Genomic DNA, 24801 nt, shown 5'->3' with positions numbered 1-24801 from the left:
GTTAGAATGCACGAAAGCATGGAAAATACTTATACAGATGATAACTGTTATAAAGTGCATGTGTATGCAGTCAGATTGTATTTCGGCGAAAAAAATCTTCGTAATTATGACCATAAGGTATTTATATGGAGTGTAAGTAGAGTCCGAGTAGTTAGTCCGCTATTGACCCCCATGGCCTTAGAAAGCCCATAGTCCATGACGTCGAGCGCGGAGCCTGTGCACGTGTAGGAAGAACAGGCGTGACCAAGGAACCACAGCCGACCACCCATAACGCAGAGCGCAGAGCCCATAGCACGTGTAGGGAGAGATCAGAGACTGGTCTTCTCCATAGAAAGAAAAAAAGCGGAACATGTACTGCTCGGCAGTTATCGAAACAACTTGGAGATATAGGTCATATAGGTGGAGTACAAGCAAGTAGTCCTATGTTGAACTCTCAGCCTTGGCTGACCCATAGTCCTTAACGTCGAGCGCGGAGCCCATAGACATGTAGGAAAAACAGGTGTGACCAAGGGACCGTAGCTGACCACCCATAACGCAGAGCGCGGAGCCCGTAGCACACGTAGGGAAAAATCAGAGACTGGGTCATCTCCAAAGAGATCAGAAAAAAGAAAGCAAGTTGTTCTTCGATCAAAAAATGTTTGGCGATTTAGGGAAATCGTGCTTGGCGATTTGGAGAAATCATGTTCGGCGATTTGGAGAAATCGTGTTCGGCGATTTGGAGAAAACGTGTTCGGTGATTTGGAGAAAACGTGTTCGGCGATTTGGAGAAAATGTGTTCGGCGATGTGGAGAAAACATGTTCGGCAATTTGGAGAAAACGTGTTCGGCGATGTGGAGAAAACGTGTTCAACGATTTGGAGAAAACATGTTCGGCGATTTGGAGAAAACGTGTTCGGCGCAGTTACGGCGATTACGTACTAGAGTTTGTTATGAAGTAGCATATAGCTCGGTGACCACAAGTGGTTGCTAATCCACAATAGAGACAAAATGAAGACAAGTTATGGAGACCAAAAAACATTACTGAATATAAATTTGTAGAGTATATATCTGTAGTGTTTCAAGGATAGAAACATATAAGGTGTTCGATGTGCCATGAGTTGGGAACATCGACTCCTTCTAAGTCACTTAGGCGATAAGAACCTGGTCGAGTAACCTCCTTGACGACATAAGGCCCTTCCCAAGGGGAATAGAGCTTGTGCAAACCTTTAGTCCTTTGTTTCCTATGGAGAACGAGGTCGCCGACAGAAAATGAACGACTCTTGACGTTTCGGTTGTAGTACCTTCACAAGCCTTCTAGATATTTAGCTGTACGGACACAGGTGATTAGGCGCTCTTCTTCGACTCTGTCGATGTCCTTCGACCGAACAGCCTTGGCCTGCTCTTCATCATAGTTTTTCACTCTAGGTGCTCAGAAAGTAACGTCCGCTGGTAGTATGGCTTCTGAGCCATAGACCAGAAAGTATGGAGTTACGCCAGTGCTGTGACTAGCTTGAGTGCGCAGTCCCCAGACTACAGCTGGAAGCTCCTTGAGCCATCTGCCCGGGTGCTTTTCTTCTTTCTGATACAATCGCTTTTTTAGGGCATCAAGGATCATGCCATTCGCCCGTTCGACCTGACCATTGGCTCTTGGATGGGCAACGGAAACATATTTGATGGAGATGCAACGGTCTTTGCATAAATCCTAGAAATGATGTCTAGTAAACGTAGTTCCGAGATCGGTGATGATGCTGTTTGGTAGACCAAATCTATGGATGATATCTTCAAAGAGCTCAACTGCCTTCTTTGCAGTAGCCGAGGCGAGTAGTTTATATTCAATCCACTTGGAGAACTTGTTAATGGCGACATATACGTACTAGAAACCACCTGGTGCTGGCTTAAAAGGACCGATCATGTCCAGTCCCCAGCATGCAAAGGGCCAGGAAGCTGGGATGGTTTGCAGCTCTTGTGCCGGCACGTGTATTTGCTTAGCGAAGAATTGACATCCATCACAACGTTGAACGGATCTTCTGCATCAGTGATGGCTATGGGCCAATAAAAACCAGCTCAGAAAACCTTGCCAACCAATGTTCTTGAGGCCGCATGGTTGCCGTAGGAGCCAGAGTGAATTTCAAGAAGCAGCTTCACTCCCTCCTCTTAGGTGATGCATTTCTGCAGTATCCCTTCCTTGGCACTTTTCCTCATCAAGCTACCGTCCACCAACACATAAAGCTTGCTCCGATGAACTAGGCATTCAGTTTTAGTCTTGTCCACGGGTACCTCGATGCTGGTGTGGTACTTGATGAATTGCTCCCTCCAATCGGCGACCGGTGAAGGTACCGCAAGTACCAACTACTCGGCAGGGGGAACTTCTTCAACTTCCTTATCTTCTTTGATGGATGGCACCAGGAGATCTTGAACAAAAACCCCCGATGGGATCACGGCACGGGAAGAACTGAGCTTGGATAGTTGGTTGGTGAGTTGATTTTGGTCACGTACCACATGGTGATACTCGATGCCATATAATTTTCCTTCAAGCTTTCTGATTTCAGTGTAGTAACCATCCATCTTCTCATTGGAATAGGACCAGTCTTTGTTGAGCTGGTTGATAACCAGTGCGGAGTCCCCGTATGCCATGAGGCGTTTAACGCCGAGCACGACGGCTATACGAAGACCATGGAGACATGCTTTGTATTTCGTGGCGTTGTTGGAGATCGGGAAGTGTATCCGAACAACATAACATAGCTTATCCTTGGTCAGCATAATGAACAGAATGCCTGCACCGTCACCATTGATGTTAAGGGCACCATCGAAGTACATCACCTAGTGTTCGGGGCAAGCAGCGGCGATGGGTTCTTGGATCTCGGTCCATTCAGCGATGAAGTCAGCGAGCGCCTATGACTTAATGGTAGGTCTGCTTCTGAATTCAATGGAATAGGTGCCAAGCTCAATAGCCCATTTAATGATGTGGCCATTGGCTTCTTTGTTGTGAAGAATGTCCCCCAAGGGGAACTCAGTGACCACGGTGATCTTGTAGTATTCGAAGTAATGCCGGAGCTTGTGCGACGTAGTCAGAATTGCATATAACAGCTTTTGTACCTGAGGATAATGAGTTTTTGGCTCATTAAGTACTTCACTGATAAAGTAGACTGGACGTTGCACCTTGTAAGCATGCCCGACTTCCTTGCGTTCGACGACAATAGCTGTGCTCACGACGCGAGAAGTGGCGGCGATGTATATGAGCAGAGTCTCATCTAGCCTTGGCGCTGTCATGATCGATGGCTTTGTCAAGAACAACTTGAGCTGCTCGAAAGCTGAGTCTGCCTCCTCTGACCAAGAAAAGTGCTCGGAGGCCTTGAGGAGCTTGAAGAAAGGTAGCCCTTTTTCACCGAGGCGTGATATGAAGCGGCTTAAAGCAGCCATACAACCTGTAAGCTTTTGTATATCCTTGACACATGTTGGCCGTTTCATATTGGTGATGGCGGAGACCTTGTCCGGATTAGGCTCAATGCCTTGAGCACTAATAATGTAGCCCAACAGTATATCGGATGGAACTCCAAAGATGCACTTTGAAGGGTTCAGCTTCCATCGGTACTTGTTCAAATTGGCGAAGATTTCTTCGAGGTCGGCGATAAGGTTGTCGATTGTCTTGGTTTTGACAACCACGTCATCGATGTAGGCTTCGACGTTGTGGCCGATCTGCTGGTCGAGGCACATCTGAATGGACCTTTGATAGGTAGCCCCGGCGTTCTTGAGTTCAAAGGACATAGTTTTGTAGCAGTATGCACCGAAAGGTGTAATGAATGACATTTTTATCTAGTCTTCTTCCTTGAGGGAGATCTAATGATAGCCGAAGTAATAATCAAGGAAAGAGAGTAGTTCACAGTTGGCGGTAGAGTCTACAACCTCGTCTATCCAAGGCAAGCCGAAGGGGTCTTTAGGGCAGTGTTTGTTAAGATCAGTATAATCAACACACATTCTCTATTCTTTATTCTTTTTTCAAACGAGAATAGGATTTGCTAACCAATCTGGATGATACACTTCTTTAATAAACCCGGCAGCTAAGAGCCATTTTATTTCTACCCTAATAGCCTCCTTCTTGTCTGGCGTGAATCGGTGAAGTTTCTGCTTGATCGGTTTGGCAGTCGGCGAGACATTCAAGGAGTGCTCGATCTTCTCCCGTGGTACCCCCGGCATGTCTGCAGGTTTCCAATCAAACACATCGGTGTTGGCACATAGGAAGGAGACGAGCGTGCCTTCCTATTTGGGGTCAAGGTGAGCCCCAATATTCATGGTCTTGGAGGCGTCGTTGAGGCCGAGGCCAACCTCCTTGATTTCCTTGGATTTGGCGGAGGCGTGGGGAAGCTCTAGCTCTGGAATCTCCATGTCATCAGCGAGTACTATCTTGGCTTCGGCGACCACGCTAGCCATCTGGATGGAGAGGTCGGTGGCTTCGGCGAGAGCGAGTCTCTCTATCTCATAGGCGTAGGCAACGGAAAGGTTGGCCTACAGAGCCAAGACTCCTGTAGGCGAAGGCATCTTCATCACTAGATACGTGTAGTGTGGTACGGCCATGAATTTTGCCAGAGCTGGCTGGCCAAGTATGGCGTGGTAGGTAGTGTCGAAGTCGGTGACGTAGAAGTTGATATGCTCGACGTGGTAGTTGCTTGCCATGCCGAACTATACTGGTAGGGTGATCTCTCTGAGTGGTCTGGATGCCCTTCCAGGTACCACACCCCAGAAGGAGTCTGAGGGTGTGATTTCTGATATCGCGAGGCCTAACTCCCTTAGGGCTCCGACGAAGAGTAGGTTCAAAGCACTGCCACCATCAACAAGGACTTTTCTGAAGTGCACCTTCTAGACGGTTGCATCGAGGATGAGGGGGAAATGCCCTGTATATGGTATGTCTACCCACTGGTCAGCCCTATTGAAGGTGATGGGGACCTCGGACCATGGGCGATAGCTGGGGTTGACGGTAGTTTCTTCTAAAGCGACGGCGAGCACTCATCGAGCGGCAAGCTTCTGTTCCCTTCGACTCTGAGTGGAGGCAAGGCCCTTGAAGATGGTGGCGACCACCTTATCGTGGTCCTAAAAGGCGTTGTTGTTGTTCCCAGGCGGTCGGAGACCTATGGCTCCATCATTGGCGTCGTCATCGAGCCTCTTGTCCTAGAACTCCCTGGCTAGACCAATGTAGTCCTTCATCTTGTGTTTGGCATTCTTATGAAGAGGGCACGGGCCATCGAGGATCTTTTGGTACTGCTCGTCGTAGTTACGCTTAGCGCGAGGTTGACTAACGGTGGCGAAGATGTGTTCTGGCCGGCGGTGGCGATTTTGGCCAGGCCTGTGTCCTCCTGTTCGATCACGGCCGCTATCACGATGATAGCTGTGGTCGTTGGGACAATGGTCACTATGACGTTGGTTGTCGGGGTGATCATCGTATCGGTGAGGTAGTCGCTGAGTGCCTGCATCCTCATTGAAGCGCACCTTGGCTTCCTTTGCATCGGCGTACTGGTTGGTGGTAGTTATCATTTCATCGATACTGGTCAGCGGCTTACGGTTGAATTTGGAGCGAAGCTCACGATGGTGGAGTCCTTGGATAAAGGCGGTGATGACTTCAGCTTTCATGATGTTGGGGATAGAGTTCCTCATCTCAGAGAAACGCCTGATGTAGCTACGAAGGAGCTCGAATGGCTTCTGGTTGATGCGGCTGAGATCATGCTTTATGCCGGGTCGAGTACACGTGGCCATATAGTTGTTGGTGAAAACTTTCTTCAACTCTTCCCATGAGCCGATAGAGTCCGACGCAAGGCTAGTGAACCAGCTCATGGCGGGTGGCATAAGCATGACAGGGAGATAATTTGCCATGACGCTAGTGTCTCCTCCCATGGCATGGACGACAGTGGCGTAAGCCTACAACCACTGAGTTGGGTTCATTCTTCCTTCATAGGGCTCAACCCCGGTGATCTTAAAACCATAGGGCCATCGAAGCGTTCGTAGTGCCCTTGTGAAAGCCAGAGGCCCCTTGGGGTTGTCGACACCGTAGTCTATGGCGTTGTGGTCGGGGATAGGCTCGAGGGCTGAGTCTGGGTTGCCGTACTCCTTTTTGTAATCCTAGTGGCGACGCACTTTGTCTTCATGGCGACCAAAGCGACGTTGCTCGATACATCGCCGTGCATCTCAGAGGTTGCTAAGATGTACTCTAGCATCCTGCTTGACCTCCTAGTCATGTTGGCGATGGTGTTCGTCATGATGCCCCCTAGGTCCCCCCTAGAGAGGTAGCGATTGGTCGGCAAAATGGCTTTGACTTGGGCGGCGATTGGACCTCGGCACAGCTGATTAGTGAATCATGCTCATAGAGCATGAAGGTCTCTGATCCTCGCGGATCTCATTGACCTGACAGTGAGCCGCTTTAAGCATGGCGGTGATCTTGGCGAGCTCGGGCGTTTGAGGGAAACGAGCAAGCTCATTGGCGGCTACTGCCAAATTGGCACTTGGAATCTTGAAGATGTCGTGGCCGTCGACGCGGAGGAATTCTTCGTCAAGGCCACGGTAGAGCGGGAGCGGTCTTCCTTGAGTCAAACCGATTATTCTGAGCAGCCTCGTCCCTTGCGATGGCTGCCTCGTTTTCTCACCACTGCGCGTGGTTGATGTTTCAGTTCTCCTGAGCAATGCGCTCCTCGGTTTCACCGTTTCGAGGAGGGCTGTCGATGCTGACGTTGAAGATCGCACCACCCCGGAAGGGTGGAAGGAGAAATTGATTGGAGAAGGTTTCGGTGAGGGTCTCCATAGAGCCCTGAGACTCGAAGCCTAGAGTTTCTTCTAGGATGGTTTGGAGGTGCGCCCCGGGGCTCTGGCCTAAGTGTAGCGTGTTGACGGCCGGCGAGAGCTGGACGACAACCTGGTCAGCGAGTTTGCCCCATAGGGCGTGCTGGTAAGCGGTGGTGGCATTAGAGAATCCGAAGGGTAGGGCCGTAGCCCCTATAGTTTCCTGAGCACCCTCCGATAGATCGGGATCGGAGGGTGGTTGGTGCTGAACCAGAGTGTGCAGTGCCGATTCGGCGATGGAGAGACAATCGGTGAGCTTCAGTCCGACCCGATCGATAGATTCGATTAGATCATCATTGTTGATCGGCCTCCTCTGGTAGCGAGGAAGTGGACGGTAAGTCATCACCGAGGGAGACCTCGGAATAGGCTTCGAGATCAGATCTACAGTTGTAGGAGTGGTGGTGACCGGCGCAGAACCGATCTGCCCTGGCTCAAGGAGCTCTCCGACTCTGTCAGTGTTGATGACCCAGGAGATGGATCCAACCATGAAGATCTGGCTGAGCTACGGAAGGGACGAAGAGCCTACGGAAAAAGCCATCTTGTTCGATAAGGAAACAGCACGCACACCCCTACCTGGCACGCCAACTGTCGACAGAATATCATCGGCAGTCCTCCGAGGGGTATCCCATGAAGGTAGATTGATCGGCAGAGGAGCACGAGATCAAGAACAAGAAGGCAACAGAAACACACGAGTTAGACAGGTTCAGGCCGTCAGTATGACGTAATACCCTACTCCTGTGGTCTGTTGGTTTGTATTAGCTATCGTATGATATGTTGTGATTTTAGAGGGGGTCTCTGCCCACCTTATATAGTCCGGGAGGCAGGGTTACAAGTCGATTAGATCTAAGAGATAACTAGAAAGTAATAACTGATTACAGGAATCTTGGGATCATACATATCCTAACAGATCTCATAATATCTTCAGGATATCTTCCCAATGTCTTGCGGAAGGCGCCGAGCAGAGTCGTGCCTCGCAAGGCTTCTTCTTGTGGGCTAGGCCACCCCTAGGGGCGTAGCCCATGTGGTCTGCCATGGGTATCCAGGGTCGTACACCCCACAAGCAACTAGATTTACATTCAACTATTGCATATGCATGAATGTTGTTTTGTCGTTTATCTTAAATCGCCCTCTTATTGCCTATTTTCTTAAAAAGGTTTATAGCCTAAGGAAAAATATTTTTGAAAAATATGAGGGTTTGAGAGAGGTCACTCACATCAGTCCCAATTGGTGTTTATTTGGATCTTATTCGAGTTGGGACTTGATTGGAAACAGGCAGCGTGGAGGAATTTGAAGATTCGCTAAAGAAGGAGTGACCGGATGCTGCACCGGACTCTGATGTCCAGTGTCCGGTCAGTTCACAGGAGGTGAATAGCTGCCGAGCAGGAGTGATCGGATGCTAAAACAGTGTTTTCCCAGCGTCCGGTCGATCATGAAGACATCAAGGCTAGGTGATCGGACTCTGGCTGCGTCCGGTCGGTGTCCATCGGACACGTTCGGTCACGATTCCAGATGAATTGGATCTCTCTAGAATCGACCGGACACTGGGTGGCAGCATCCGGTCGCTGCCACCGGAGCGTCCCATTAGTAGAAAACGTGCGACATTAGATCTCTTTTCTAGTTTCCTTTTCTGACTCATGGGGGCCACCTTATTTAATCTAAGTGCCGGCGTTTTGACCTAATCCACCGCCAACATCACCATATGCCCGTGCCCTAACCTGAGCGCCTCTGATTTTGCCTCCACCACCACAGTCCCGCATCGTGCTGCCCAGCTCCACCGCCGCCTCTCCCGCGTGCCTCCCTACCAAGCCGCGCTCCAGAGCTCGCCGCGCCCGCACTACACCACCCCGCACAAGCTCCGCCTGCGCCAGTACTGCTCCCGAGCATCACCGCTGCTCGCCCCGTGTCTCCATAGCCCGAGCCACCGCGCCTCGTCTGCGCTGCACCAGAGCCACCTAGCATGCCGTCGAGCCCCACTCCAGTGCCGACGTCTACGCCGTGCCCTAGCTCTACCTTGATTCAACCCTAGCTTCTGCACAGCGCCGGTAAGACCCTACCGTCGTGCCCTAGCATCCATATCGCAACTTCGCCATGACCTTGCTATTCATCACAACACTAATTTCAATTACATTCAGGGCCATCGATTCACTGCTCACCATAAACCCTAACCCTAGATTTGGTGGTTCCCCATGTGTCGCTTATCTTTTCATCGGATCGCCGGTTCGTCAGGTAGCAAGCCAGTCATTTCAATTTCGTATCTAAATTGCTTGCTTCCTAGGGTTTCGCATCTATTAGGTATATTGTATTTATTTGTATATCCTATCTATTCCATTGTGCAGCTAGTCGGTGCCGTTGAGATTGTGTGGCAGTTGTCAGTTAACTCGGGTCTAAGCTCGCGTGTACAGAATGAGGCCAAGCCTCAAAAGTGTTAGAGGCAGTTGTTTCTTTGTCAGGGCAGTTGATTCATCTTAGATCTTTTAGATGGCTCGTACACAGAATGTCGGTGGTGGTCCCGATGATGAGGATCCGAGGCCCCCGCCTCGCCAGCCTATAGATCCTAAAGGCAAGACAACCAAGAAGCTAGCAGTCAGGAAGTGCAAGTATCCAGATGCAGATACAGCGAGAGCTACCACAGTTGCAGAGGCCGCAGAGCATGCCGAGAGAGGAGGCGCTCGTAGTGGAGTCTAGATTGCCGATCCGCTTTCACTAGAGGCGATGGCTTCACTTCAGCGTGTTGAGCGCCTTCATGGTGGTCCAGCTAGGACCCTCATGATTGGAGGATGGCGTGTTGCCATTGATGAGGTTTAGCCTCAAGGGGAGCCACAGCAGCAGCCTCAACCAGCACAGTAGACCTAGGAGCCTCAGCCAGCTCAGCAGACTCAGGAGTCACAGCAGACACAACAATCTTAGGAGGGTGAGCAGGTCTAGCAAGCTGAGGAGACAGAGGCGATACCATAGCCACAGTTACACCGCTCTGGTCGTACTCGTGTCCCAGTTTCACTGAGGCCAGTCACTCAGCGGAGGGGTTCTCATTCACCGCCTCGACCACAGGGTCCGCCTTCAGTGACCCATCTTGACCTGAGGGCCGCCACGGCCAAGCAGGTGCAGCAGTTGAGGTTTGTTGACTTTGAGGAATGGTTTCCACCCAGAAGGGATGAGAGAGCATAAGAGGGATTCTATACACCCCTTCAGGAGGATTTCTATAATGCCTATCAGAACAGTGGAGCAGTCTTTAGACCATAGAGAGTATGCAACATAGAGTCTATTGTTGTAGCAGCTGGAGAGCACATTTGCCCCTTCCTTACATATCTGTCGGGGCTGATAGATCTGAATGGACGGACCGGATTATATGTTCCATCTTGGGTTCGTCAGTTCTACGCATCTCTCTAGATTGACCCCCACCACAGGTTCATTCACTTTGCATTTGGTGGAAGAGACTATCGGTTGATGAGCACCAGGGTTAGGGAGATTCTTAGGCTTCAGGAGTAGCCAGTCAGGCTCTATGAGGTGTGCTATGGACACTGCACCCCCAGACGTCCTCATGGTGGCATGGTACCCCCTATAGACTTGGTACGTCACTACTTTACAGAGCCTTTTGGCGAGGGTTCGAGGAGGAACCCCAGTGATCTCATGACCACTGGTCGCGTGCTTGAGGCTGTTATGAGGAGGACTTTACTCCCGAGGATGGGATACAGAGAGGGATTGACTTGGATTCAGATATGGCTTCTCAACTCTCTGATGCAGCAGACAGTTTTTGACATCTAGGATCTTCTTTTGTTAGAGATGGAGGACACTATAGCTGAGGGCTTTAGAGGTCATAGGCAGCTACCCTATGCTCACTGGGTCACTTTTCTTATCCACAGAGCTGTTTCTGTTAAGTCGCCTGAGATGATTGCTGAGTACAGTTGTGCCACGATAGAGTTCCCTGCTTATAACCTGTCTCAGATGATCCGACACAGTACACCTTAGGTACCAAGTCAGCCACACCATCGTCCAGAGGTGCCAGAGACTATAGCCCAGTAGGATGATATCATCAGGGGTATTGCAGCTACAGAGGAGGAGGAGCTTGCTTAGCAGGAGGGGTTGGTCACTAGCGAGCCTAGTGACCATTCTGATGATGATTACCAGCCCATTCCACAGATGCCTCCACGCTGACATGATGCTGAGGCTGGTAGCTCCAGTTCAGCGCCACCTGCCCCATAGACTGACCCGCTCTTCTGGCTATACTTGAGCGGATAAGGTAGGACTAGGCCAGATAGGCTTAGGAGATAATTGCTACACTTGCACAGTTCTAGACTTGTTAGGACAAGTTCTAGCGCCAGCAGCTTGTTATTCAGCAGCAGACCCAGGCACTACAGCAGCAACAGGCTATGCATCAGTAGCAGATACTCATGCAGCAGCAGCTTCTCGGGTTCATGCAGCATGTAGTGCAGGCGATTGGGGCCCCACCGCCATAGCCTACGCCCTAGCTTGGTCAGCCTGCTACCACTTCGATGACTCCAGCGTTATAGCCGAGTGGGCTTCAGAGTCAGGGACAGCCACCAGCATAGTATGCTTCTCCTACAGAGCAGGTGACCCAGTGGTTCACTTTGCTAGTGGTAGCCCTGCAGTTCACACCACTCTAGACAGGCTTCACACTGGCACATACATCGTCGCTACTTGAGCCAAACACTTCGGTCTCCAGGAGTCTTAGAGCCTCCTTCAGTGAGTTGACATGGCAGCCCACTCCTCCATACCTACATGTTCTAGGTCCTTCTATGGCTGCACCTATCACAGCGATGACAGAGATGCTCCCCTCCTTCGTGGCATCATCAGAGCCAGCTGCTTCAGTTATACCAGCTTAGCCTATAGCAGCACTAGTTCCAGATCTGACCCAGATTGCTTCAGCATCACTTCTAGCTTCAGAGGGTCAGGTAGCCCAGAGCTCAGGATCAGATAATGATGGCACCCAGTTCCACCTTGCTCCTCGTACCTCAGCGCCTGGCTCGTCCGCTGCAGCCCCACCGACCGGCCCGTAGGTTTTGGTGTTTGATGCCAAAGGGGGAGAGGGTTCGAGTATGTTAGGCTTAGGGGGAGCTACTTATCTAGGGGGAGCTTAGTTATTATATTAGCTTATCTATTTACATTTGGAGTTTTTATGTGTGAGATACATTATGCATTCATGTTTACTATATTTATGTGACAGTGATATCTACGTGATCGTGATATATGACGTGTGTGCTCTCTACTTTGAATTCTTTATATGTCATATCACTTGTGCTTTGTTCATTTGCCTTTGCTTCTGCGTTTTACTCCGATGCAAATGAGCTTTATTACTTGTACTCATGCTTATTTCATATCTTTTGAATACATCATGATGGCTTGGGTCATATAAGCTTGTCTAACATCTTTGTTCTTATTGCCAAAAGCTTATATGAACCAAGCATGTTAAAAACCTCATCTCTTTCACATACTCGAGGTAGTATTGTCATCAATCACCAAAAAGGGGAAGATTGAAAGCATCTAGGCCCCTAGTTGGGTTTCGGTGATTAATGACAATACATGATTACTGTGACTAACATGTGTTTTGCAGAAACAATTGAGTTAGGTCACGGTAATGAAGATCGATTGGGCAATCATGGTTGTCATGCCCCTACGATGGAAATCATTTTGGTTTTCAAAGGATGGACTAGTTCTAAGTGTCGATTGAAGTTGAAGAGACACTTAGAGTAGTTTAGGACTTTGTTTTTCCTTTGGCCGTACTATTAAGGGGGGTATGAACAGGTAGCTTGACCTAGGTGAGTCTAGTGAGTTAGGTGTGGTGTACACTTGTTGAAACTAGCACTAGGTAGCTCCACAACAACCCTTTGATCCAATGGAGCAAACTTCATTCACATATGTTTGAGAGTTGGAAGTCAATGGAGGGTCAAATACTGACCGGACGCTGGCTCCAGTGTGACCGAACGCTGGCTCAGAGTCCGGTCAGTTCATTTGACCAAGGTGAAAGCGTCTGGAAGTGACCGGACGCTGCGAGGTCATGGTACCGGATGCTGAGGGCCAGCGTCTGGTCGACTCCAGTAAGGTTCCAAAAAGGGAAAATCATGACCGGACGTGTCCGGTCAGTGCTGACCAGACGCTGGCTAGCGTCCGGTCACACTGTAAACACTGGAGTTCGGGGTATACTGATCGGAGCGTCCGGTCACCCCACAGAGGCACATAACGGTTCATTTTTCAGCCGGTGTTATAAATACAACCTCCACTCGTGTGTGGGGGTACTTTTGCTCATTCCAACAGCTGAGAAACACCTTAGAGAGTGCCAAGAAGAGCAAGGTCCTAGTGAGGTGATTGAGATTTGAGAATCCCAAAGAGAGCCCTCATTAGTGAAGATCAAGAGTAGCAAAGTGTGCATCCACCTTCTCATTAGGCTTGTCGTGGTCAAGTTAGAGTTCGTGCTTGTTACTCTTAGTGATCGCCATCACCTAGATGGCTTGGTGGTGATTGGAAGTTCGGTGATCACCCGGCGGAGCTTGTGGGTGACCCAACTCAAGTTGTGAGCGGTTGTGGGTGATTCACCATGACGGAGTGTCGAAGAATCAACCCGTAGAGAGCACTTGATCCTTGTGCGGATCAAGGGGGAGCTACACCCTTGCGTGGGTGCTCCAACGAGGAGTAGTGGGGAGTGGCGACTCTCCGATACCTCGGCAAAACATGGCTGTGTTCCTTCCTCTCTATTTACTTTGAGCAATTACTTTGAGCATTTACTTTGAGCAATTCAATTCATGTCTTTACATTCTTAGAATTGCCATGCTAGAGTAGGATTGGAACTTAGGCTGCAAGTCTTTTGTGTGGTAGAACAATTAGGAACACTTTCTAGGCACAAGGGGTTAATTGGGCTAACCATAGGATTTAATTATTGCAAAGAAATTTAGAATTAACCCAATTCACCCCCCTCTTGGGCATCTTGATCCTTTCAGGAGCCATGACTGGAGAGAGTGTGGAGCCCGGCGTCGACAGAGGCTGGGACGGGGAGGGAATCCGCGGAGGCACTCCAGCGCCGTATCCTGCAGGGGCGGACTCAACACTGCTGCTGCTGCTGCTATAGTTGGCCGCGGTGTGGGGGCCTGGTGTCGTTGTCGGTGGTGATGGAGAAGCTTCAACGCCGGCTATGGCGGTGACCATGGCAGCCACGAAGGTGGGCCCTGTCTTCGCCGGAGGCGGCGGTGGCGGCATGGAGGGTCACACCATGTCGGATCCTGTGGAGAGCACCGCGTCGTCGCCGGCGCCTAGCCCCGGCGTTAGAGAGGGCGTTGGCCCGCAGGATCTGGCCCCCACGCGAGGAGGCAGGGACCCCGAGGCGACGGAGGTGCTACCCCCCGGCGGCGTGAGGGGTTGGGGGGCGTCGGGGTCACTACAGCGCCCACGGCGTCCGGCCCCAGCGTCTGAGGACGCGGCGGCGAGCCCTCCAACTGAGGAAGGGAGGAGCACGGGGGAGGCGAGGAGGAAACGGGGAGCTCAGCACCGGCGGCGTTGGGGAGGCCCCCATGGCCGGCAGCCACGCGGCGGGTTCACCATGGCCAGCCGCGGCGCACAGAAGGTGAGGCTCAGAGGCGGAACATGGTGGGGGACGGAAGGAGGAGGGGGCCGCCGGCGCCGGCGCCTCGGAGGGCACCAGGGCGGGGAACCCTAATGGGCCTGCTCGGGTGTCAAGAGGAGGTGACTATGTAATAATGATGGAAATAAATGAAATCATGACTAACATGGAAAACCAAAACACGGTGGATATGAATAAAACAGAAATGATGTGCTCAGCTCTACCCTTTTCTTTATATATATGCTTATTCTCGCCATTTGGGATTAGAGTTTAATTTCCAGGATTAAAACAGAAACAGGCATATTACAAATGAATAAGAAGGCAACGACAGGAATTTCAGATTCTGAAAAAAAAAACAATAGGAAGTTCAGAAACACAGTTCTGACCCCTTAAGTTTAGTGGAAGAGCAAGAAGGCAACAACGGCAGTTTCAGAGAGCCATGAAACACTTTTTTTTTTTCTGTTTTCTAACGTTTTTGCTGATGTTGAGGACTGGAGAATCTAATGATTTTGGGTTCGTCGGAAGACTTGCCCATGAGTTTGGTGCAAAGAAGTCAAAGATGACATGGAGACGTCATTAGTGGGGACGCACGTTCTCATTGAAAAATTAACGGCTTTCACTGTCTTTTCATATTTTATTTACTGTGTCCTTGTTTAGTCTTTGTAAGGAAAATGGACCTAGGCCCATTTACTTTGGATTTTAGCGTTTGATAACCAATACAACAAAATTGAACTAATGAATTTATAAGTAATTATTTTGTAGTTCAATAGGGTGCAAGACGTAACTTGTACGAAGGCGACATGATGATCCCACGATCAAAACCATAAGCAAGATCCTAGAAGCACAAGAGAAGACCTAAAATATCAAGCAAAGTCCAAGTACGAAGATAGGAACCAAACGGGACGCAAGATCGCGAACAAACGAGCTTCTTGATCGGACGCGGTCCTTATAGCGACCGGATGCGTCCGATCAAGATGCTCGTCAACGGCAGACGTCAGCAGCAGCGACTGGACGCTGAGGATTCAAGTGACCGGACGCAACGATGACACCGTTCACTGTTGCGACAATAGCTCAGCACTGAACGGACGCTGGAGGGTGATCGACCGGACGCAGAAACTGCAGCGTCCGATCGAGTCCAGAGAGGTTCTAGAGCGGCGCCAGCGCGACCGGACGCGTCCGATCGACAGTGACCGGACTCAGCGCCGAGTCCGATCAACGCGCTAGCTTCAACGGTCGGGACGACCGGCCACGTCCGGTCAGGACGACAACAACGTCTGGTCAGTAGCAGAAAGGTGGGTTTCGTCTCCAACAACAACTTTCTCAGTGGGACTTATAAATTGACCCCCAACTGGCCATTCGAGTAAAGTGGAGCTGAGAAAACATACCAATGGTGTTAATAGACCATTTTAGTGATCTCCACTTGCATAGTGTTCAGTGATTCATTAGGTGATTAGCGTAGGTGCTTTGCGAAGTGCTTAAGTTGATTAGACCACCGCTTATGCGCTTGCTATAGGTTTAGACATAGTATTTAGTGATGTTTGCACACCTCTTATCACTCGGTGCTTGCGCGCACCATTGTTGTACATTGGAGGGGCTTGTAGTCTTGCGAGATCACATCAACCGCGTTTGTGGTGTGGCTGCCACCGTGTACCGAAGGGAACAAGGCCCGCGGCGTTTCGGCCGAAAGCTTGATAGTGAAGACGGCGGGGAGCGGTACCCCCTTGCGCGTGGGGAAGGCCCGGGAGCTTGACCCTTGCGAGGGGTTCCAACGAGGACTAGGGGGAAGCTTGCACACTTCTTGATACCTCGGTAAAAATACCGGAGTCATCGACGGGAGTTTGCATATCTCTACATTACTTTTTAGCTTCCGCATTTACATTGTTTGCATAACTCTTTTTTCGGTAGAGATAGCAACACACTAGCAAAACTGTAGTTGCATATTTAGATAGTTTATTTTTTGCATAGGTTTTGCTAAGATTAGAAGAAGATGCCATATTTTAGAGTTAGACTTTTAAGTTTTGCATAGGTTTTGCTAAGATTAGAAGAAGATGCCATATTTTAGAGTTAGACTTTTAAGTTGCCTAATTCTCTCCTGTCTTAGATGTCACCGTCCCTTAGAGTCTTATTGTTCATTCTATTGCACATATTGACACATCTTCCTCGTGCATCTTTGCAAAACATTTTTATTATTTTTAGCATATATGTCAAGAAAGCTGGTAGGCTCACCCTGTGTTGTAAAAATAAAAAGAAAAATTCCATAAACGAACTCATCAAACGTGTAAATGGGGACATCAAATCATTTTATGTAAGTCATAAGAAAATTGTGATGATGCAATGTGCCACTATATACAGTATGCTACCGATCGAAATAAGATTTTGACGTAACTCAAGACTTGCTGATAGATAGGTTTTCTTTTTAACACGACTCACACAAGTAGCTTCCATTTTCAAAAGTAGCAATAATAAAAAATAAGAATTGAAAGACATTGTTGAAAAACTTTATTTACTTAGCTGGCCAACAAGATTATTGCTATTTATTACGCAACTACTTCTCTTCGCCACCCCTCTCCCCCCCACCCACCACCCAAAAAAAAAGAAAGAAAATACATGTATGGTCTCCATAGAGCATCTCCAAGAATCATCCTAAACTTAATTCTCCTATATACATTGCATACTAACTTAAATTTTTTTCCCTAGCTATTTCTCCTCACAACAATTCCCTTATCTCAAATAACATATACGAAAGACAACATGTCCTCTCAAATTTGAGAGAGAGTATAATTTAGGATAGCACTAATGTAGGAGGTTGGATATGGGACAGTTGGAGGGTGAATTTTGTTGATGAACCTTAATTTGACCTAAAAAAATTGGATAGGTGAACTCTGGAAGATGCTCTTACGTATCTAAAAATCAATAGTTGTTCATCGAAAAGTTTCATTTCATAAGGCTTCTAGCAGCTCTAGCTTTTGCATTGTAGTGGACTAGTGCAAAAAGAAGATAAATGGCTTCAACAGCTTTGAATTCATTTTCGAGGGCAAGAGAAATAGCTTTACTAGAGTAGGATAATAATGTCGCAAATTCATGCGGCAGGTGAACCTAGAGCTCAGTCAGTGAATAACATGTAATTGAAGGGGTTAGTCTAATTAAAAGAAACGTCCATAGTATTGCGCTAGTTTGGACGCGGAAAAACCAATAATTGATCGTCGGAATATTGTATTTGGATAAGCTAGTTGATCATGCCTACCATCATTTATTAACTGTTCGTACCAGTTCACGCTAGAACTAGATTAGGGTGCCAATTTATCACCTTAGCTTTATAAACAAATTATTTGAGAATACATAGATTTGAACTTTTCCCATGACGTGCTAATATTAGCTTGTCAAGGCATTGCAATCAGATTAAAATGTGGCTCTTGTGTACGTTCTTACTCTTGCTTTAAAGTCTAGTTGTGATTTTGCTCCTGTCATATGAGAGCTTACCCTTGATCTGTTTATTGTCATTCTGGCTTAAAAAACTACCTTTTCCATGTGAATTTGCCCCCATGTGTTTTGAGTTCTCTATGATTTTAACCTCTATTTTAATATCAAAATCTGGACAATATTTTTGAAACATTTTTTATTTTATTTTTACAAAAGAGCTCCTTCAACGCCTAGGGATTGACGTTGGACAAGAGTTGACTCAACATGTAATCGATTTACAAATATTCCAAATCTAAGCGAACTTTAACAATTTACACATGTGTAATTAAGCATTGACGAAAGCCGGGAGAGTTAGAATAAAATCAGGGGTTAATATAGTCTTTTAATTTTTTAGTCATTTATTTGCTTTTAGCTAACTGAGTGTGAAACTAGGGCAAATGGTGGCTACAAATTAAAAATTCAAGGTAAAATCACAAAAACAAGAGAAAAATCACAGTTAGCCTTAAAGCAGGGGTAAGAACACTAATATCCTAATTAAACAGTGAGGTAAATAGACCATGAGTTTCAAAGTTAGTCTTTATAAAGACGTTTAGATTGAAACGACAATAAAAAACTACAAAGCCATTTCATCATAAAGGATATGCAGTTAAAAGTTGTATATAGGAGGAGTATATATATTTATTTAACAGATCCAGTAAGTGAGTGGCAAGAGATACTACTTGGATAATAAAGGGAGGAAAATAAATTAAATAATAATAATAAATAATAAAACAAATGGAAAGGGAAGTTTCCGACCACGTTGTCTTCCTCCTGTGTCCTGTCTTCCCCCCTCTCCTCCGCCTCTCGCCAAGGAGGCGAAGACGATAACCACCGACGTGCTCCCCCACATGCCCTAGCGATCCGTTCCCATTTGCATACCCAATCCAAGCCCCGAGCAATCACCAGACCTGGCCGATTAGATTTCCACCCTCACATGGAGGAAAAATCCAACCTTCGCATGTGACCTCTCTTTAAATCCCCGCAAGAATCGATCAATCAATCCAAAAGGGAACAAGGAAACAGAGCAATCCCGTTGCTTAGCGTCTTCGCCTTGCCGTTGTCTTCTCTTCTCCGTTCCGTTCCTCGGCGTGCGTAGGCACATAAACCTCCGCTAAAGCTCCTTTGTTTCGCCCAATTCGTCAGCCATTCCCCCCAGATTCCCCATAGGCGAGGGTTCCCCGCGCCGAGATCCAATCTTTTCAGTTGTTCGGTTTCAATCGGTGTAAATTCCTCCGGAAAGTAACCAGGAATCGCCCCCCGGAGTTGGAAAAGGTTTCCATTTCTGACCGGTCGTCGAGCCTCGCCACGTTTTGCCGAGGAAAGGCAGGGCGTCCTTTCGGTTACGGTTCTTGATCTGGGGAGGGACCGCCGCCGCCGAAGGCAATGCAGCCAGACCCGCAAGGCCCGGGCAGGGGGAAGGCGGGCGGCGCCAATGCGCACGTGCGACTGCCGCCGCCGGTGACGGCGGGGTCGGGTGGGCGGCCGGCTTCGGTGCTGCCGCACAAGACGGACAACGTGCGCGACCACTACCGCATCGGGAAGAAGCTGGGGCAGGGGCAGTTCGGCACCACGTACCAGTGCGTGGGCAAGGCGGACGGCGCCGAGTACGCGTGCAAGTCCATCCCCAAGCGCAAGCTGCTGTGCCGCGAGGACTACGAGGACGTGTGGCGCGAGATCCAGATCATGCACCACCTCTCCGAGCACCCCAACGTCGTCCGCATCCGCGGCGCGTACGAGGACGCGCTCTTCGTGCACCTCGTCATGGAGCTCTGCGCCGGCGGCGAGCTCTTCGACCGCATCGTCGCCAAGGGCCACTACACAGAGCGTGCCGCCGCGCAGCTCATCAGGACGATTGTCGGGGTGGTGCAGGGGTGCCACTCGCTCGGCGTCATGCACCGGGACCTCAAGCCCGAGAATTTCCTCTTCGCGAGCACCGCCGAGGATGCTCCGCTCAAGGCCACTGATTTTGGGCTCTCCGTGTTCTACAAGCCTGGTGCGTATCTATGCAATGTTTATGCTGTTTGGTTTGAAATTTTGTGCTGTATAATGTTGCTAGTTGGTCCCTCATCCTCTAGTGATATGTGGGTAAACGGCTAGCATTGCGTTTGGTAGGGACTAGTGCTCTTATTAGTTGTTTTTGCCTTTTTGGTACATCAGCAACCCTATTAGTTATTAGTGTGATTTGTATAACATCTCATTTTTCTAGCATAAAAAAAAATCTATCACAGACATCAAAACTATAATAACATCTAATACTCAATCCTTGTTAATAGTAATAAGGCTTTCAAGGTTGGTGGCAAGAACTGCCTTTTCTTGTACACATCTAATACAATTTGTGTTAAACGTCAGCTGTTAGTAACATAGTGCATAGTGATTAATGAAGCCCCTCAGTTGATTTAGTGTTCTCTTCTGCTTGCTTAAGTTATTAATAGAACACACACTGAAAGCTATACCTTTCCATTCTCCAGGTGATAAATTTGGTGATGTTGTTGGGAGCCCCTATTATGTTGCCCCTGAGGTGCTTCAAAAATGTTATGGCCCAGAAGCTGATGTATGGAGTGCTGGAGTAATTTTGTACATTTTGCTATGTGGTGTACCCCCATTCTGGGCAGGTAAACTGTTTGTTATTCCAACCATTGAATTGCTAGGTTGAGATCCATTTCTGTTTACCGATATTGGCATGTTTACATGTGTATTTTTTTTTTCTTATTTTCCCCCTCCCATCAGAGAGTGAAGCAGGGATCTTCAGGCAGATTTTGCGAGGCAAACTTGATTTGGAATCTGAACCATGGCCAAGTATCTCTGATAGTGCTAAAGATCTAGTCCGTAAGATGCTTACCCGGGATCCTACGAAGAGATTGACTGCTCATGAGGTTCTATGTAAGTTTTCTGCCTGAATGGCTTCCCTCCCTCTCTGTCTTAGATTTCATATGCATGCTTGTGCTCCTGTGTCATTTTTATGACATTGACTATTGCAGGTCATCCATGGATTGTTGATGATGCTGTTGCACCTGATAAGCCTATTGATTCTGCTGTTTTGTCAAGGCTGAAAAACTTTTCTGCAATGAACAAGCTCAAGAAGATGGCATTGAGGGTAAGATCTTTTTATCCCATTGTTGATATGTAATTATGTTGCAAACGAAATTCAGAACTTTGTTTAGTGGCGATGTTCGGTTCATGCTTCATTTCTATTATGACATTCCCATACAACCTATTACTAGTTTTGTGTTAACTTTGTATGTATCTTTTCCTTTCTCTTTCCCCTTGTTTTCCATGTCAACTAGATTTTTTGTGAACTTACCTTTAAATCTATGTTCATATTACTCCCCTTTATTATTCAGAAAGGCCAATTTATACACATCTGCTTAAAAATCAGAACTTTGTAAGCCAGGCTATTTAACCTCCTATTGTAGTTTTTTATGTCCTACTATAAACAAAAAGCTGGCCTGCATGTCACCTACACCTCTTTTTCATAATTCAAGAAACCTTTTTCTTTCCAAAAGAACAGTCCTCCCATACCCTGCTGTCTCCAATCCCTTCAGCTGCACTACGGCCACAGGTCTACTGATCAGCAAAAGCTATTGAACCCATGATTGAAGACCACCTAACACTAGCAGCAGGATGCCACGAATGGCAGCAACTGTAACTTTCAAAACAGAGGTTCAGAAGAATGCTTTCAAAATAGAGGTTCAGAAGAACGTGTTGTCCTTTCTTTTTTCTTTGAAGAGAAGAGAGTTTTTGCTTTTACTAGTTGGCTGACACAGTACTGGAACAAGTAACGCTCAGGTTTACACTATGGGTTGTGCAAAATGTTGTTTGCTTGAACTCGAGGTGAATTAGTTTATCACATAAAGAGCATGTCATGAGGTTGCAAAAATGCTTGATAAATGATAAAGAGACGATGGCATGTGCAACATGCAATGACCATGGAAATTGATTTTTTCAGAGTCATTTCTTTGGTTCGTGCAGGTGATTGCTGAAAGTCTATCTGAGGAGGAGATTGGGGGTTTAAAGGAGTTGTTCAAAATGATCGATACTGACAACAGTGGGACGATAACTTATGATGAACTGAAGGATGGTCTGAAAAGGGTGGGCTCGGATCTGATGGAACCTGAAATCCAGGCTTTGATGGATGCAGTAAGTGCTACTATTGTATATTTTCCAAATAAAATAGTTCTACTGGAGCCATTGAGATTGTAATCTGGGCTTGTCCTCTGTATCAGGCTGATATTGACAACAGTGGAACCATTGATTATGGAGAGTTCTTAGCGGCTACCTTGCACATGAATAAACTGGAGAGGGAGGAAAGCTTGGTGTCGGCATTTGCATTCTTTGATAAGGATGGGAGTGGCTTCATAACAATTGATGAGCTCTCACAAGCATGCGAACAGTTCGGTCTTTCTGATGTTCATCTTGAGGATATGATCAAAGATGTGGACCAGAACAATGTTAGTCTTCTTCATCCTTGTTTTTTCGTCTCCATCTCCGTACTTGTCTGTTACCTCATCTTCATTTAATTGGGTGCTGCCAAATTATACATCATTTTGCAGGATGGGCAAATTGATTATAGTGAGTTTGCTGCGATGATGAGAAAGGGCAATGCTGGTGGAGCAGGAAGGCGAACCATGAGGAACAGCTTGCATGTGAATCTTGGTGAACTCTTGAAGCCCGCTGAGACCTAGTTTTTATCAGAGGATTCTACTTTGCAGATGCTCCCATCTGAAGTCTACCGTGCCTCATCAGCTTTCACGGATTGATTAGACTTTGATCTAGTACCAGTGCCACAGAAAAAGCGGTTAAAATTTTCTCAGTGGTACTAGTAGTTAGTGGAAAGAGCATTTTGTGGTACCAGTGACAAATTTTAGGTGCTGAAGATGGCATGTTATGCTACTCCTGAGTCCTGTTGTCTTGTCATGATTGTTGTTGATAATTTCAGGTTTGTGTACCATTACTGATCTTTGTTGTCAGTGTAAAATGTGCTGTTGTCCCATAAGGTAGGTACCTAGGTCCCCATTTGAAGTATCAACGGATTTGTAAACTTGTTCTCATGAACCTATTTATTATTGATGATTTGTCAAAACTCATTGTTTTTTCGGCATCACAGTATTATTAGGAATGGTTACATCATTTGTCTTCCTCCATCCTTTCCTGCTGTTGTTCACGTGATACTTGCTTTTCCATCTTTCTGAACTCCTCACTGATGAGGAAAGGCGTTTCATATATATATATGCTGTGGATGATACTGTGACAAATTATGTCTGAACTCGTAAATTATGTTTTGCTGTGTATGTTTCGCATTACTTTCATGTGGTGAAGGAACGGGATAGCGGATTCAGAATCTACCATGTGCAGAGCGTTTGTTCAGACATGGTTAAACCAGTGTTGTGCTCCAGGTGTTCCTGCAGAGATATTTACTCTTGTCTTGTTGCCAGGAGCAAGTTGTATGTGTTGCCATCCAGTGATCTCTTGAGTGTAATGTAATCAATGAAAGATAGGAACAGTTCGGCTTCGGCCTCTTCCCGTATGTGTCGTGACCGATGATCTGCAGGCAGGACCGCAATTGGACTGTCCTGAATGTCCATTCTTGTTCTCCAGTTGAGCACCACAAGAAGCCGCAGCCTGGTGTGAGAGAGAGGCCGTCCGTCCCTGAGTAAGGATTGCAACGGGGTTATACCTGTCGGGTATCGCCGGAACGTTCTCTTCCCCGCTACGAAAAATTCATCCCGTTCCCATCCCCGTTAACTGTCTCGGGTATAGATTATTGCCTATCCCCGTACCCGTCGGGCATTGGTCGGGTAACAGATACCCGACGGGTACTGCATACCCGATAAACAAGGACACTTGGGGTTGCAGCTTTGCAATCGGAGACGTTTCTTTTTCACCCGGGTATAAGTGTCGGAGTCTCGGAGATGCCGAGGAGAAGGAGCGAGGTTGCGAGGAGGACGAGCAAAGGTGGCAGAGAGACCGAACTAAGAAAGCGAGGGGCACGAGCGCTCGTGAGGTAGGTGTGCTTGTGCTGCTGGCGGAGATGGTGAGAAAAAATTGAACTAGGGTTTCTAGAACACACAAACTATATATATGATTGTTCAGATTTGGGCCAAAATACCTATGTTGAGCTTCTTTGGGCTTAATACTCGCATGACAGCTCAAATAGTCGGGTTCTCCAATGGGTAACGGAGACGGGTAAACATGGAACGTTCCCGTACCCTCTATACCAATCGGGTATGGATTCTTGCCCATTTAGATGCCCACGGGTAAAGATATGATTCCATCCCCGTCCCCTAATGGATCAAATACCCGTCGGGTATCGGGTATCGGAGGCCGTTGCCATCTTTGTCCCTGAGTGAGTGAGTCACATGAAGCACTGGGCATGGCAACAAACAACTCGCAGCAGGAGGCGTTGCCATCGCCACAAGCCCCCAAGAGACCCGCATTATTCGACGAAAACTACGGCGGCGGCCATTGCCAAGCGTGCGTGCGAAGCGATCCACGGATGGGGGAGATCACCGCAGGCGGCAAACCTACGGGCGACGGTGGCTGGCGAGGTGCGTCCACAGAACTTGCTGCAGGTCTCTGTCCGTCCCGGCGATCCTTTTTTTAGGTGAGCAACTCCCATGGCTGAGCTGCATGCAGCAGGGTCCGTCGTTGCAGCTTTATTTAACCTTTTCGTTTTAACCATACAAGGCACAGATGAAAATGGATAATGGGATGGAAATTACATACAGAAAAGAAAAGATGGTGTGCCAGCAGCAGCCCCAGAGCATCAGGAATCAGGACAAAGAAAAAGCTGGTGATTGGTGATGGCTACAGGATTGGATTGGAGCCAAGGCAGTGAGAGGCAGCCAACCATGACGCGTCAGCCACCGAAATCCAGAACGCAACCTCGGCCTCACAACTCATATCCCCTTGTGCTCTTGTGCACCCTGGTTAGCCCGGTGTGCTGCTGGCTTCTTCTTGTTTAAATATGGGAGATGA

The 24801-nt window shown here is 47.9% G+C and overlaps 1 protein-coding gene across 1 annotated transcript; it reads left to right on the top strand.

The window, feature by feature from the left end:
• Window positions 1–18768: 18768 nt before the first annotated feature.
• Window positions 18769–22910, top strand: LOC136508127 (calcium-dependent protein kinase 28). The gene is made up of 7 exons (XM_066502751.1): window positions 18769–19819; window positions 20295–20438; window positions 20554–20706; window positions 20805–20920; window positions 21796–21963; window positions 22050–22274; window positions 22377–22910. Exons 1-7 carry the CDS (start codon window positions 19210–19212, stop codon window positions 22506–22508), a joined length of 1548 nt encoding a protein of 515 aa, XP_066358848.1. The 5' UTR covers window positions 18769–19209; the 3' UTR covers window positions 22509–22910.
• The last annotated feature ends 1891 nt before the right edge of the window (window positions 22911–24801 follow it).

This window comes from Miscanthus floridulus, chromosome 15 (genome assembly GCF_019320115.1).
Source record: "Miscanthus floridulus cultivar M001 chromosome 15, ASM1932011v1, whole genome shotgun sequence".
In the NCBI taxonomy this organism is placed as follows: Eukaryota; Viridiplantae; Streptophyta; class Magnoliopsida; order Poales; family Poaceae; genus Miscanthus; species Miscanthus floridulus.
Note: the sequence above shows the minus strand (reverse complement) of the source record. Positions and strands in the feature narration are given on the sequence as shown.